The 17,068-nt window shown below is 36.1% G+C and overlaps 1 protein-coding gene across 6 annotated transcripts in view; it reads right to left on the bottom strand.

The window, feature by feature from the left end:
- Positions 1–16,797, bottom strand: part of TTLL7 (tubulin tyrosine ligase like 7) — a 92,991-nt gene extending 76,194 nt beyond the window's left edge. For all 6 annotated transcript variants that reach the window (XR_003912022.1, XR_003912021.1, XM_029948494.1 and 3 more), the window contains exons 1-6: positions 16,618–16,797; positions 16,285–16,416; positions 11,333–11,454; positions 10,315–10,382; positions 6,178–6,336; positions 2,140–2,356 (exon numbers count right to left, since the gene is read on the bottom strand). Coding sequence is in view for 4 of the 6 variants with exons in the window: in XM_029948494.1 (XP_029804354.1) it covers positions 2,140–2,356; positions 6,178–6,336; positions 10,315–10,382; positions 11,333–11,454; positions 16,285–16,416; positions 16,618–16,642 (723 nt within the window). In the remaining 2 variants the exon portion in view is untranslated. The remainder of the gene's footprint in view (positions 1–2,139; positions 2,357–6,177; positions 6,337–10,314; positions 10,383–11,332; positions 11,455–16,284; positions 16,417–16,617) is intronic.
- Between the last annotated feature and the right edge of the window lie 271 nt (positions 16,798–17,068).

Genomic DNA, 17,068 nt, shown 5'->3' with positions numbered 1-17,068 from the left:
ACAGATCCATTTGGAGGTCCTTGCAGGCCCCCCAAACCAAACATACCAGCTTGCCAGACCTTTAGCAGCCCTATATTCCCTATCATGATGAATAACACCCCATCTACCCAACTGCCCATCCCAAACATCTTGAGTTTTATCCTTAATTTCTCTCTTCCTTTCCTTCTTTCTACAAATCCAACCAGTCAGTATATTATTATATCAATGTTATCCATGTTATCATAAAGGTTTCTTAAATCTATATTCTTACTCTCTTTCTAGCCCTACTACTGTTACTTCAAATAAGGCCATCGTTCCTCTCACATGTGGGTAGACTAAAAAACACCCTCTTCCTTACCTTCTCCTCTCCCATCCATCCACACCCGCATCTCACATTCCCTACACCACAGACCAGGTTAACTTTTTAAAGTCATTCCTTCTTTAAAATCCTTCAATGCTCCCCTTCTTCTTAGGTTAAATTCCAAAATCCTAGACATGGCCTAAAAAGCCCTGGAAGATCTGTCGTCTAGAATCTTCATTCTCACTTCTGAACACCCATCCCTTCGTAGTCTGTACAGAGCAGTACTGAACACGTCTGCTTTCTCCGGACATATCGTATCTCTGGGCCATTTTTCTCTCTGGAGTTCATCCCAGCCTGCCTCCAACCTGGCTGACCCGCCATTATTCATATTTCACTTTACAGACTCCTCTTCTCACCTTCATGTCCAACTGGGTGAGATGCCCTTGCTATGCACTGCCATAGCACCCTCAGTTTCTTAGGCCATTACACTTACCATCAGGTATTAAAACTGCTTATTTTATTTTCTGCCTCCCCCCTAGACTGCTGCTTTTGGGAAGTCAAGCACTGTCTCTGTCTTGGTCACTCTTTTTCCAAAACGAGCACGATGCCTAGAACGCAGCAGAGTTCAAGTGTTACTTGGTGACTGAATATATTCACACCTTTGACCCTTAAAGAGATGATTCTTTCTTTTACCTTCCTTTCCAGTGAAAACAGGTCCCCTTATTCTTCCTTTGCCAGGTTTCCAACCTTTTTCAGTTAACTGAACATAGCAACATTTATGATCAGTTGTTATGTAATTTTTAAAATATGACCACTCTTAATGCAATTAATTCTGGGCATAACATTGGAAGAGACCAATAACCAGGCCTTTGATAAAATGGGAAATAATAATTAATTGTCATTTTTACTATAATTAGTAGATCCAAAAACAAGGTAGAGGTTAACTAAACTTTTAAGTATAGATAATAAATTATAGTTTACTATAAATTGAAATTTGTGATTTGTATGAAAAATTGTGATAATAAATTATAGTTTGACCTCCTTAAACTCTACGACTTGATCTTAGCCAAAAGGCCGAGAAGCGATGACCTCCTTAAACTCTAAACTGCAGTTATACGTTACAGCTGCACAAAGGAAATCTTAATGGAAAAATATCTACAGAAAGTTCCATTTAATATACTTTAAAATGCACACAGAAACTGCCAATTTATGTCTCTACTTCACATTTGATCAATGTAAATTTACCATCTTTTCATTTATGCAAACAAAAGTTAATAACTCTACTTCCTGATAACTTTTGCTTTCTCTGTTTCAAATACTTTCTCCCACATCCTACATGTTAAACTGGACCTTTTTTTATAAAGCTTGCTCAAATAGCACCTCCTCCATGAGGAGCTAAACGCAAACTATCGCTATACTCAACCCCATGACACTTTGTCTGTACTTCTCAATGAGATATTATTTTTCCTTATATTTATAAATAAATCATTTCTATCCAAAGTATGCATATATGTGCTTTGAAATCCATTTTTATATAGGGCCACTGTATACACATGTGTATATGTCATTTCTATACAAGGTCGCTACATATGCATGTGTACTCTGAAATCTATCCTTATGCTCACAGCACCCAGAAGGAGGGCCTTCTCATAATTAGCCTGCTGGGGAGACATCACTTTTTCTAATTTTCACAAAGGTGTCTATATGTAAGAAGCAGTCTTGTTGATGCACACAATTCCCGACTATAAAAACTGAAGAAGAGGGAGTCAGATTCATACAATCATTACATAGAATGGGTACTTTAAAAGTACAAGTTGAACAAATGAATAAAATCATTGATTTTGTCTGGGGTCACTTACCAAATTAGACTCATCAGGTGGAATGTATTTCTCTGTCCCCATTCGCACAAGTCCATCATGGTAAAGAAATATTTTCAGTGGATCACATGATGTTACCAGAATATAAATTCGTAAATCAAACTTGTAACCTTCCATTAGGAAAGGCTTTTCAATGTACTCTTGAACAATCAAATGATCCTGAGATGGAAGTTTGTCACCATTTCTTATTAAAGAAATCCTAAGTTTAAAAAAAAGGATTAAGAAGATAATTTGATATGGTGTCAAGATGTTTACAAAGCTACAGATAATACTCAAGAGGAAAATCGTGGGGTAGGGAACTTCAAAGTCTGTCCCCCCACAAAAGCAAAATCAGCCAAAAAATGTCAGAATCAACTTTTTTGGAACTCTGGAAACTGACAAAAGCTTCTAACAACCAGGGAACACCTAAACCAACAAACAAACAGCTGAATCTATGTAAAACAGCTTTGTGGCATTTTTAATGTACTCTGGTCCCATCCTTTAACCTTGGCTCAGCAGTGGCCTTGAAGAATAGCTCATGTTCCTAGTACAAGTACTGGTTCTAGAGTGAAGAATAGACTTTATTCTTGTGGTATTTTTTTGTTTGTTTTGCTTGTTTGTTTGTAGGGGGGATAGGGGTTGGGGAGTGTATTATTGAAAACATTTAAAGACAAATGCATTAGTTCCTGCTGCCTATGGCAACCAATAAAGGTCGGGAAAAACAATATACTAACTAAAAAGATCGGGAAGAAAGACTAAAGTATGAGAATTTGGGGGGAATAAAAGCTTTGAAAAACTCAAGACATATTTCTGGGAATTCAGAAGACCATGTGCATACCGAAGGCTAAGTGCATGCTCAGGAGAGACTTGAGAGGTCCAAAGCTCTTACCTCTGGCTAACCATCAGGCTCTGATGGTTAATGAAAAAGCAGGAAACGAAGAGTAAGGCAGACTTGTAGACTGTCTAGTTGAGTGCTGAAGGCATGTCCCCATACACACACACACACACACACACACACACACACACACACACACAATCTGCAAAGATTGAGAGTTTTTGGTTTGGGGGAGGTTTTGTTGGGTTTTTATTTCTTTGTTTTTTGGTTACAACTGTTTGAGGAAATCTCTGTTCACTTACTAGGTGAGTACTGACCTAAAAGAACTTCAGTGCTACACACAACAAATAATACAGACTTCACAAAATTGAGAAAGATCACTAAACAAGTAAAGAACAACCATAAGAAGTAGCAAGAAAAGCCCTGTAAACAGGGAAGAATCTGATCTCCAGAGTTGCTATAACATTCTGGATGTCCAGTTTTCAACAAAAAATTACGAGTCATGCAAATAAAAAAGAAAGTATGGCCCATAGGCATGAAAATTACCAATTAATAGAAAGTCGGACATAGGGCTTACTAGACAATCAACTATTTAGATCAAGTGTTTTAAATCAAAGTGTTAAAGGAAACCATGTACAGAAAACTGAAGGAGATCATGAGAATGGTATCTCATGAAATTAGAGAATGTCCATAGAGATAGAAGTCTTTTTTTTTTTTAAAGAAGAGGGAAGAATCCAAACAAATTCTGGAGTTAAAAAATACAGTAACTGGAATAAAAAAGTCATTAGAGAGATTCAACAGAAGATGTAAGAAGTCAGGGGGAAAAAATCAGTGAATTTAATGCTTAATTCAATTGAGAATAACTAGTCTGAGGAACAGGGAAAAAAACAAGAATGAAAAAAATGAACAGAGCTTAAAGGTCCTGTGGGACACCATCAAGAATACCAACATATAAATAATGGGATCCCAAAAGGAGAGGAGAGAAAAATATTTGATGAAAAATATTAACCGACACATCCAAAGAGCTCAATGAACTCCAAGTAGGATAAAACTCAAAGATATCCACACTAGAACATATTACAATAAAACTGCCCAAGGCCAAGACAAAGAGAATCTTGAAAGGAGCAAGACAAAAGCTATTTATCACACCCTAAGGTTCCTCAATAAGATAAACAGCTGATTTTTCATCAGAAGCAATGGAGACCAGAGGCAGTGAGGGGCATATTCAAAGTATTGACAGAAAAGGGGGAAAATGCTAACCAACAATTCTTTATCTCGCAGAACTATTCAAAATTGAAGGAGAAATTAAGACATTTCCAGATAAAAATGGTTAAGAGTTTGCTGCTAGTATACCTGGCCTATAAGAAACAGTAGGGAATCCTTCTGGCTGAAATAAAAGGACACTAGATAGTAACTCAAATCCACAAAAAGAAATAAAACACACCTAGTAAAGATGACTACATAAGTAAATATAAAAGTCACTATTAATGTAGTTTAGGTTTGAAACTACTCTTTTTTCCTTATATTATTTAAAATACAACTGCATTAAATAACCATTATAAATTTATGTTGATGGGCACACAACATATGCAAATGTAATTCATGACAATAACAACATAAAGAAGGACAGAGCTATATAGAAGCAAAGTCAAAACTTGGCAAAATGTATTTAAAGCAAAAGCAGACAAACAACAACAACAAAAAAAAAACCATGGTCCAACCACACACTGTCTACAAGAGATTCACTTTAGATTCAAAGACTAAAATAAGTTGAAAGTGAACAAATGGGAAAGATATTCCATGCCAACGGTAACCAAAAGAGAACTGGAGTAGTTACACTAGTATCAGACAAAATAGACTTTAAGATAAAAATTATTACAAGAGTCAAAAAAGGGACAACATATAATGATAAAAAAATACAATGCATCAATAGGATATAATAATTATAAACATATATACACCTAACAACAGAGCTCCAAAATATAGATAGGAAAAACTAATAGAATTGAAAAAAGAAACAGTTCAACAATAACAGTTAGAGTCTTCAATACCCTACTTTCAATAATGGATAGAAAAACTAAACAGCAGACCAGCAAAGACACCACAGAGAGAGCTGTCCTTTACTATGTACATTTATTTCACATGAGATAAACTCTGGCAGTGTACAGTATGCTTTTTCAGCTATTTTTTATACTTTCATCAAACCAGATTGTTACTTTTTTATAATGTTTTCACATTAAATATTAGCACATAAAAATATAAACATTGTTAATGTTAAAATTTAGAAAAATGTGAACTTCTGCCAAGTGCTCCCCCAAATTTTCCTTTGATACATTTAGCAAACCAACTTTAAACAATTAATATACAATTCCCATACTACATGTTGTTTATTTTTAAAATTACTAAGGCACAGTTAAAATAATTTCTGATTGAATTATTAAATTATGATTAAAACTACAAGAAAATTTGTTGAACAATAATTTACCTCACAGTTACATTTCCAAATATCTTTTTTCACCACAGCATTTTAAAAATCAAAAAATTAAAATAACTCATGTGTTTTTAATAAAAGCAACTTCCACCACATTTTCTTTGAAAAGATAAAAATAAACAAACATTGCAGAAAACTAACATTAGAAAGCAAAAGGAAACAGGAATATTAAGCTGTAAAATCTATGCTCAGCTAACATGTCTAGTTCTTAAACATGTCTTAGCTTAAAATGTGCTGTACTCAATTTCAATTCAATTACCATGGCTACCTAAAGAAAAAAACTTGTAAAGTGAAGAAGATATATATTTTGCTTTAAAATTTCTAGGTATTGAAAGAGTAACTCCCTTGCCATTTTTTCCCCCAGTCAATTTAGGTCTACTGCATCAACTGAATTTTACCCTCCAAGTTTACTCTAAAATTATTAAAAGTACAAAATCTTATGTTTAAGAAAAAATTAGAAGACACCTTTTTTCCCCTCTATTTTGTTGACTCCTATTAAAGACTCAAAACCTGTTGATTTAATTTTTAAATAGAATTACCGAAGCCTGTGGGACAGGGTAAGATGGCTCATTAAATATTTATATTTAGTTCCAAAAAAGCAACAAAGACCCACGGTATTATTTTTTTCATATTCAACCATGAATGAATGCTTACATTTATTCTTTTCCCCCAATTTTTAAAAAACTTTTATATGTTCTAAGTGATAAATACCTACCCATGACCCATTGCACCATTAGCTGGTTTTACTATAAAAGTTTTCTGCTTTCTCTTTTTCTTCAATTCTTTCATATAGTTCTGGAATTGTGTGTATTCAGCAGGGAAAATCCATGTTCGAGGAACAAAGGTATAATCCAGAGGTCGGGACTTGATCATTCTGTAAATTGGAGATAATATGAAAATTAATTTCCACTCAAACTTGTCTAAATTTTTTTTCTCTTTGCCACTGACATTTACTATAAAATTTAAATTCCATTTCTTCATTTATTGATTCATTCAACAAATGTCTATAAAGCACCTACTATGTGCTAGGCATTATTCTGGACACTGAAGCGATATATCAGTGAAAAAAATAGATAAGAATCTCTGTCCTATGTACTAATTTATATATTGGTAGGTTATTTAAGTATATACTTTATGCTAGGCACTGGGGATATTAGTATAATTTAATATTTCACATATAGAGTATTAAGAATTCACTTAAAGAATTCACATATAGGGTATTAAATACAAATGTGATAGATACAATAAAGACATACATGACAAGGTAATATGTGGAAATAGTCATTAACTCTGCCTCTGGGATGACAGGATGGGTACCAGGAAATGATCCGCCACCATGTGCCATTCAAAATGCTTCTTTAAGGATGATTTTGGTTCTCTGAGACATCCATAAGGAGTGGTTTTGATCATCTTTTACTCCAGTATTTTTTTGAAGTTTAACCACTTTTCTGAGAAAACCAGGTAAAGCCTAAGTATACTAGAAGTTTGTGTATCTTTGTTAATATGAACTACATATGCCTATACATGTGGTTTTATGTCTGCAGTGTATGTCCTGATATTTTTGTGTTAGCTGCAAACCACGCTGCCTACTTGACACATAACTTAAGGATAAAACTAGGTATAAAATGTTTACTTTTGATTAATCTCAATTGTTAACTGTTGTGTACATTTGATTTCCACCAAAAAGGAAGAATTAGAAGAAATATTTTAAAATATAATCAAAGAAAACCTGATTGTTTCAAGAAAGTTCTTTTTAATAAATGTATGTAAGTCTTTTATAGATGAGATGATACCACCCCCAAATGAGGTTAGTCAAAACTAAAATGAAAGCACCATACATGGTATGCACAGAGGTAGGGCCTAAATTCTAAAAGGAGGGTGTGGAATGCATGAGCTACTTGGCTTCCACAACTGTAGGCTCTTAGAGTTATATCTCAAGTGCTCTTTCAAAAGAACTCTGTAAGAAACCTATATTTCCATTATGATAAGGGAAGTAATTACCAACTCCATCTGTCAAATTCAGAATAGGCCAACAGGCTAAATAATTTCAATACAAAATAGGCTAACATTGACAGGTCTGGAAAACACACACACACACACACACACACACACACACATATGTAAAGGAAGCACAGTAACATTGCTAATGTCCATGTTTTTCCTTCCAATACGTTTAAATGTAGTTATTATATTTTAACAATGATATAAAATTAGACCAACTTAAAGTTTTCATTAAAATAATAAAATTTTAACTAACCAGACAGTATTTATGAGTGATACCATTCTTTCACACATATATTTGGAAAAAATCCAAGCACACATATGTTGAAAAGAAACACTTTTTTCCATTTAGCAATCTAGCACAAATCATTTGATGTAAAATGTATAGCTTCAAAATAGACATGCAGGCTTACTAGGAATTTGGGAATACGGAATATTTTCTGCTCGCAGCTGTCATGGATTTACTAACTGATATTAAACATCTAATGTAGTTATTTCCAAAATAGGTCATAACTGTCAATCTAATAGAAGATTATTTTTTCCTTAAGGAGACTTCCAAAGATTCTATAAAAATGAGAAATTGCCTATCTGTAATAGCCTACTAATTGGTCTACCTTCAACCTTCTTGACTCTCCTGACCATACAGGCTTCTGTTCTCTACAAAACAGATAGAATGATCTTTTCAAAAATGCAAATCTGGTCATATTACCAACTTCCTCTCCCCCTCCTCTCCTGTGGAATTTAGGATAAGGACTAAAATCCTAAACATCACCCTTCAGCTAATCTCTCCTGGTTCTCATCAAGGTCTCTGTGCTCTAACTACACTTGGCCTTATTTCAGTATTCCAACTATTCCTGCTTTCTCCCACCACATAGCCTTAGCCCATCCTATTCTTCTTGCCCAGAAAGCTGTTATCTACCATTTTCGCCAATAAACTCTTACACAGAATTCAGACTTAGGCTTCCACATCACTTCCTTGGGGAAAGTCTCCAATGCCTCCCTAAGCCAGACGTCCTTCACTATGCACCAACTTACACCTGTGTACCTTTATTTGATAACACTTATCCCTTATCACAGTTGCAATCCAAAATTGTAAAAGCCGCAAGTCTGGTTTTGATTACCTCCTGAGCCCTGAGGCCAGCACAGTGCCTGGCACATAAAAATAATTATATTTAATAAGTATATGTTTGATGAAAGTAAATGACTTCAGTGAAACACTTGTCCCAAACTTTATAGAAGCAATTCCTGTTCCTCTGGTGTCCATTCTTCCTGTAATCCCTCTGTTACTAAAGTGTCCAACCTTCGTGATTTCCAGAAATCCACCAGTCGCCTTGAACACTTCTCTCCACCGCTTAGATTCTCACATCACAGCAGCTTTCAGGTCCTGTCAGTTCTATCTCTTTTGTATTTTCCAGAAGTATTTCCTCTTCCCCATTCCCACTCTCTCTCCTCTGGCTTATTAGATGTTGACAGTCACCTACTCCAGGGCTTTCTTCCTCCTTTCTACATTCTTTGAGTCCATTATTACAGTCCCACCAAGATTATCTAAAACATATAATTTCTCTGCTTAGACCCATTGAAAAACTCCTCACTTCTCTCAGAATAAACAGAAATGCTTGCTAAGTAAAGAGATTAAAGAATCAATGATTAAATGATTGAATAAAATATAGTAACATGGCGTCCGCAGCCTGACCTTTGCATTTAACTCCAGCATCCTCTCAGGCTGAGCCTCCTGACTCCCTATAAAACCACAGAAACTGCTTAGAAGTTCCCCAAACATATCATGTTGGTTTAAGTCCCCAAAAAGGTTCTCCCCCTGTTGATTTTGCGTATAGACTCCTTGCATTCTTTTCAAAGAATAAGCTCCTATATCCATTTGACTTTCATTTCTTCAGAAGGTCTTCCCTGCTCTCTTAGAAATGACCTCTGTAATCATCTTTGTCACCACCTTACACTGACTTTGCCCCTAATGTGGCACCATCAAGCTGTATTAGAGGTATCACTCTCCCTTATTAAAATTTGAGTTCTAGGCAGAGACTAGGCTTTATTTGTCTTCTTTACCTTAAAGTTATCAGTCTCTAGTGTACAGTAGATATGCTAAAAATATTTGTTGAGGGAATGGATGTATAAACATTCACATGATACATAGAAACACCTAATTACACACTAAGTTTACTAACCTTTCTCTGAGTTTTCATTTTAAAAATTTTCTCAAATTATCACTCAACTTCTTTAGACTAAAAAAAATCTAATCAATAGAAACATAAATTACATAAAAATTCTGCAGTTCATTTGGTAAAGCACTTGAGAACCTGTGAACAGTTTTTCCTATAAAAGCAGACCGTCATTCCAAATACTGGTCTCAGATAACTATATGTACGTGCACATCCCTGGGTAGGTACATACACATGTCTATATGTATGTGTGTGCACAAATTCACCTGCTACAGTGTCTTGCACATGTTAGATGCTCAACAACCAGTATATCACACACACAGACACACACACACAGACACACACACACACACACACACACACACAGTGTATTACGTTGCCAAGCTGCAGTAAAAAAAAAAAAAGCCTGAGATTCTGGAGACCAGGATTCTGCTCCAGGTCTGCTATTAACTATTTGTTTGACTTGTGCAAGTATCACTTTCCTGACACTCAGTTACCTCCTCTGTAAAGTGAAGGAAGAACCAGGGAACTTCTAAGACCCTGGTAACTCTACGATTCTATCTCTTCCATCTTCTCATTTCAAATCAGCATAACCTGGTGAAAGATACACTATAATACTGAAAATGCAAATTTCAAACATTATAATAAATTCTCTATTAAAAGAAAATGAAGATTACTTGGTCATATTCCTTGCTAAGAAATCCTTTCTACAGATCTCTCCCATTCCTGGAAAATGGTTGATCCTCTGGAAAATAAAAAGGTAAACATTAATATTCTCATTGACTTAATAAATATATTAATTTCTAAATTAATATATTAATGTATACTATAATAGAGTTACATCCATCTTCTGAGTTAAATGTTTTTTAAAAACCTAACTATTAATGTAAAATATTTAAAATTAAATGATCTACAATGAATTTGTAGAATTAAAGAATCTACAATAAGCAAAGAATAAAACTGCAAAATATTTTAAGAAATCAAAAAGGGCATTTACACAGATATCAAAGTTACAATTTCCTGTGTCAAATAACTAGTAATTCTGTGTCCAAATTATTTCTACCAATTATCTATATTCAAACAGATGAGCATTGTATAAATATTGGTGAAAATGGCCTTGTTCATTCCCTATAGTCAATTTTTTATTTCCCACTACACTAACAGAACTATACAAAATGTCAATTGTCTAAAATTCTGTGTATTTGGCTTTTTACTTGGATGTCTATTTTTTTAATGTGTCAGCATTACATTCTAAAAACAAAAGAATGAAGCCAGATTGCACATAGCAGACATTGTAAGGTACTTCCACTTCCTGATCTCTCTGTGCAATCTATACCACATTGCTCATCTTTCAGCGTAATGCAAAAGCACAGTGTAGGAAGACTTTTCTCCTAGTCATTCTTTTCCTTAAAGATGGAAAGAGGTTATGGGGCGCCTGGGTGGCTCAGGTGGTTAAGCATCCAATTCTTGGGTTTGGCTCAGGTCATGATCTCATGGTCCATTAAAAGTTAGATTTGAAAGAATTCAGGTCTTATGTAAAGAGTCAGTACAACTGGACAGCAACCAAACAGGCTTTTTGGGTGAGTTAGAACTGAAATTAATATGCCAACACATTAAGAACAAGCCCTGAGTAAATATAATAACATTCACAAAACTTTCCTAAGAACCAATAATTGGTCATGATCGATTCCCCACCTGGTAATTTTGCAGCTCGGCAATCTTCTCCTGCTGAACTGCAGAATCACACCATATGAGGTTGCTTGTTTCATCCTCGTCTGGAGTTTTCATAAATCCCATTTCATCTATTACTAAACGAACTGCAAGTAAATGGTTAAGTTCAATGAAAATTAAAATACTTTTGAAATATAGTCATTGTAGAAACATTTTCTGATGTATGCAAATTTTATCTCAGTATTTCATTTGCAACACATTCATTAGTTATAGCATAACCTTATTTTTAGTTACAACAATTTATCCAGGGCCAAATTTTACCCACAGTACTGAGAACTGTTTTTAGGTTGCACCCAAAATCCCTGGTTTTCAGCCCTCTGAGATTTAGCGGGTACACGGCACTGCTGAAGAGTTCAGGGAATATTCGTGGCACAGTGAAAACATGCACACAGCTGAGACAGCACCTCTACTAAGGAAAATGTACTTCAGGGCTTTTTGTGACCTTGGGCTAGGCACAAAAGGGAAAAGGTAATAATAGTCCCTGATCATTAGCCCTATCCTATACTTTCAACCTCCCCAGTTCAAATTATTTTTAGCAGTTAAAACCAAGTCAGCTGTGTCGACCCTGGATATGAAATAATGAAGCAGAATTCACAGCGGAGATTTAGAAACTGGCCTTCCTATCTGCTCCTAAGCCTTGAATCCTATTGAAAGAATTTATGCTCGGAGGAAAGCTTGTGTTTTAGTACAAACTATTTACACGCTCTTCTCTGATTTGGATATCACAATTAACATACTAACATTTTTCTTCCAACAAATTTCAAGTTTAGAATAAAGACGAGCACAGGTGCCTGGACGGCTCAGTTGGTGGGGAGTCTGACTTCGGCTCAGGTCATGACCTCACGGTTCATGGGTTCAAGGCTTGTGTCGGGCTCTGTGCTGACAGCTCAGAGCCTGGAGTCTGCTTCAGATTCTGTGTCTCCCTCTCTCTGCCCTTCCCCCGCTTGTACTCTGCCTCTGTCTCAAAAATAAATAAACATTTTTTTAATTTTATAATAAGAATAAAGATAAGCAAAATATTTGGTATAAATTTTGGGTTCTGATGGAATTCTGAGTCTTAACAGAATGGTGTTAACTATAAAGCAGCACTTCAGCATTTTATTTTTAAATGTTTTTAAACATAATGGTGCCCTTTGTATGAGGAGAAATGGTAAATCGGGGTCAGTTGTCTGAGTCCACCTGGCTCAAGCATAAAACTGATGAACAGACACCTGTGGGCCTCGCGTCTTAGAGACTGACTGCTATTTGGCTGAGGAGAAGAAAAGGGCTTTTTATACACTGGTTCTGAGAACAGTGATTGGTGGTGGGTGAAGTTGGGGCAGGGGAGGAATGTGGAGCTGGAGCTACAGCTTTCCATGAGAGGCTTGGAACACCTGGGGCTGTTCTAAAGGACCAGGTAAAAATGTACACAGCAAGAGTTGGGAAAGGGGCTGTTCTTCTCTGGTCTGCCCAGACCACCACGCAGCTTTGGTGAGCGGAGGCCTCAGGACCTGCTGTGCCGCGCAGGGCTCTCGGGAAGGCCAAGGGCAATACCACACAGCCTGGGAGACCCCTTTAACTGACTCGTAAGCAGAAAAAAATAATGGGCCAGAGCAGCAGCCCAAGCGTAGACCTGCTCCTGAGGATAGAAGAGACACTGTCTGGGGCTTCTCCGAAATAACCGAGAAGACCTTAAGGAGAGAATTGGAGCTGGTGGCGATTACAGAGGGAGGCGGTATGAGCTACTCAGATGTGATCATAAATCTACGCATGGACCAGTGAGGCTGTGGACATTTGGGTTACATAACAATAGTGGGAAAGATCCATTCTATCCTTAAATTTACAAAATCAAATCTGTAAGGTTAATCATACATAAATCTCTTTTATTATGAAATTCAAAGCTTGGAGAGCTGACAAAGTTGAACTTCAAAGAAAAATACAATGTCAGGCATTAAAGTGTCACTTTTTCTCCAGTAAGTTTAATTTACTTAATTAAAGCTTAACTTATTCAATCAAATCTTTGTTTAAATTGAAATTTTAGAAACCAATTGGAATCTTTTAAGGAAATCATCCTCCACTGCATGGAAAAGAAACCCCTTCAATGTGTTAGTTCAAAATAGAAAAGTTGCTGACAGCTAAAGCCTAACTCCATGCCTATAAAGGCTGACGTGTTAGGTGCTCTCTTTTAAAAAGGGGGCTGAAATAATTGCCTTCATATTGAACTCCTCCCAAGCCAAACATCCTACTGGAATAATAGAGATAACCATATGAACCATTTTCTGACATTTCCCTGTGCATATTACATACCCCCTTCTCCGATCTTTTTTATCCCCATTTAATAAAAAATACCAAAACTATTTTCCCCACAATTTGTCCTGTGGTATTTTGCCTTGACCCAGAGAGGCTAAGCAGAAGTTTTAAAAATAGGAATCCATGCAACTCTCTAAATTTTAGGTACAGAAGATACATTTGTGTTTCTCATTTTAAATTTCAATTTATATTTTATTTATGCAGCATGATGTAGTAAAAAAAAACTGAATCTGGAACCAAATGAATTCAGATTCAAGTTCCACTTTTGCTGTCTGTATGAACATGAGTAAGTTTCTAACTCTCACTGGGCTTGTTTCTTCAACTCCACTATAAAGGACATATTTTTAAAAATCACGTGAAATATCATAATGTATTAATTATAGAACTGTGGGAATGCACTTCACTATTCCACAGTGTGTCTTCATAAGAAACTATAAGAAAAATTTCTCTCAAGACTCAGAAATACAGAAGTCCTATATCCTTTGAATAACCAGTATGACTTTATCTCCTGAATACTGTGCATTCTAGAATGGATTGTTTTAATATTTGCTTTGGTTGCTATGAGGCTCTGAGTCAAACCCATGTCCATCTCTAACTATAGAGGGTCTCAGAGAATGTATTTTGTATTCTTATCGGTCACATGATTCATCCTATTTTACTGTTTTTATTTTTCCATACTTATTTTCTTATGGCTATTAGCCACTTCAAATTCACTATTAGAGTGAAGAAAATGGAAGAAAGTGAGCAAGGGAGTAATGCATCCTATATGCAGGGTTATTTGTAAGATTAAGTGAGGTAATACACAAGGAAATGTTTGGTTATAAACATATACACATATAGATACTGGTTATAAAAAGTTACTGTTGAAACTATAGCAAAGTTTTCTACCCGAGGAAATAGGCAACACCAGGGCAAAAACACACATGTGCTGACTATGGCTTAAGTATATTTCCATTATAAAAATCAAACTGTCAAGGAAGTAGTAATTAAATTGTAAGAAGTAAGGTGTTGCATTCATTAGCTTAAATAAGGGAAAAGCAAGGTAGCACTTTCTCCTAGACACATGGCCCATTCTCTCTTTCCCTCCCCTATACTTAGCTCTACATTCTCTTAACAGTCCCTGATCCAAGGCCCTACCCAGGAATTTTGTTGAACAAAAATGAGCAGGCTCACCAAGGAGGTAGGAATCAGTATAAAAGAATGATAAGGCAACTTCATCCCTGGGATAACTTCCGGGAAAGTAAGAGGGAAGAGCACTGAAGCACTCTCCTACAGATCAAATTCCTTATGAACCCCACCAGAACCTTAAAAGTAAGAGAATAAGTAAACACCACCCATCAATCACTTTACCAATAGTCACCTTACTCTTGTGTCTAACAAAACATGCTGCAAATAAACCCTGAATCTTTCATATCTCACCCTCCTGTGCTAACTGGCTTCAAGTCCCTTCCTCTGAGGACCACTTGTTGGAACAGAGTATCAGGAACCTCAATTCCAATGACGTCTTCCACTGATTGCTCAAGAACTTTGGTGAGTTACTGTAAATGAGTGAGATTCCCAAAGATGATTAGGAGTAAGAATAAATAATACCCTTGAGGTTCATGATTTTCCTTAACTTTTAATGCACAATGGTTGAGAGGAAGATTATTTGAGTACTTACGGTATTTGTTAAGAGTTTTGTTTGCCATGCTGGGCAAATGTATCTCAATTTAAAATGATTATTCTTCTTATCTATTTTCTATAATACAGATACTGCTTACACATAAGAACTGCAATTTCATTAATAAAAAGCAACAGCATCATCAAAAGAATTTTTTTCTTTTTCTATTTATTTTGAGAGACAGGGGAAACAGAGCACAAGCAAGGGAGAGGCAGAGAGAGAGGGACACAGAATCCGAAGCAGGCTCCAGGCTCTGAGCTTTCAGCACAGAACCCAGTATGGGGCTCGAACTCACAAACTGTGAGATCATGGCCCAAGCTGAAGTCAGACACTTAACCTACTGAGCCACCCAGGGGCCCCCAAGAGTTTTTTAAAATGCAGAGAAAAATAACTTTTTACTCCTTAAGTCAGGTTCTCATTGTTTAATAAAAATCTCAAATTTTGTACTTTTTATTTCACATCTGACATTTTAATGTTTCATGTTTATTTGATACTTGATTTAAGAACTAAGTATTAGTCACAATCACATATATCTAATACTATCCCATTAATAGCTAAAGCTTTTAGCAAAGCTTACATTGATGTTCTTTCTGATTATTCACATGTTAAATGTCTCATAAAACAGAAAATTTTATAGAAGACATTTAAAAATCAATTCCAGGGGTATCTGGGTGGGTCAGTTTGGTAAGCATCTGACTCTTGATTTCGGCTCACATCATGATATCACGGTTGGTGGGTTCAAGCCTGACATCCGGATCTGCGTTGCCAGCACAGAGCTCTCTTGGGATTCTCTCTCACCCTCTCTCTCTGCCCCTCCCCCAACTCATGCTTGCCCTCTCTCTCTCAAAATAAAAAAATAAACTTTTTAAAAAATCGATTACACAAAAGATAATTATCTCCCAGAATTTCATATTGTTTTCAACATCAAACCAATTTTTCCAACAGTTATGATTCTGAGGAGACCTACCAATTTCAAACTTTGTCCCAGCAACATTTGCTGTAATGATTTCCTTCTTTTTCTTCTTTCTGACTTTCCTTTTCATTGTGCTTTGATAAGGCAATTCTGTATTCAGATCCAGGGGAGAGGGTCCCTGAATAACTTTAAAAGAAATGTAAACCAGCCAAGTATCACTGAAATAACAATAATCCCATAGCAGAGAATATATATGTCCCCCCACCAAAAAGAAAGGTAAAATTATAAATTCTACAGAGTCCTCAATTAATTTTTAATTCTTAAAAAAATCAGTGATGATCTATTTTTTATCCACATTTCATAATGTGATTAATCCAATCTGCTTACCTCTTTCTTGAGGCAGAGACGGCATTATTGCCCGTGCTGTGACAGTGTGTGCTGCTGTACCAAGCTCTCAGGAAATCTGGACGGCCTGCATTAGCTAAGTAGGATACAGCTCCAAATCACAGAAAGTTCCTATCATATTATCTTGGTGGAATCCTCAGATTTCAGGACACCGAAGTTATGGGATAAGAAAGTACCTGTCAGGATTTTTAAGCAAAGTCATTTAGAAAACAACTCTTATGAAATTTTCCTATTGTCTTTATTTATTTTTTTAAACATTTATTTATTTTTGCTAGACAGAGACAGACAGACCACAAGCAGGGGAGGGGCAGAGAGAGAGGGAGACACAGAATCAGAAGCAGGCCCCAGGCTCTGAGCTGCCAGCACAGAGCCTGATGCAGGGCTCAAACCCACGAACTGTGAGGTCATGACCTGAGCCGAAGTCAGACGCTCA

The sequence above is a fragment of the Suricata suricatta genome, chromosome 8, assembly GCF_006229205.1.
Source record: "Suricata suricatta isolate VVHF042 chromosome 8, meerkat_22Aug2017_6uvM2_HiC, whole genome shotgun sequence".
Classification (NCBI taxonomy): domain Eukaryota; kingdom Metazoa; phylum Chordata; class Mammalia; order Carnivora; family Herpestidae; genus Suricata; species Suricata suricatta.
This window is presented reverse-complemented; position numbering and strand designations above follow the sequence as displayed.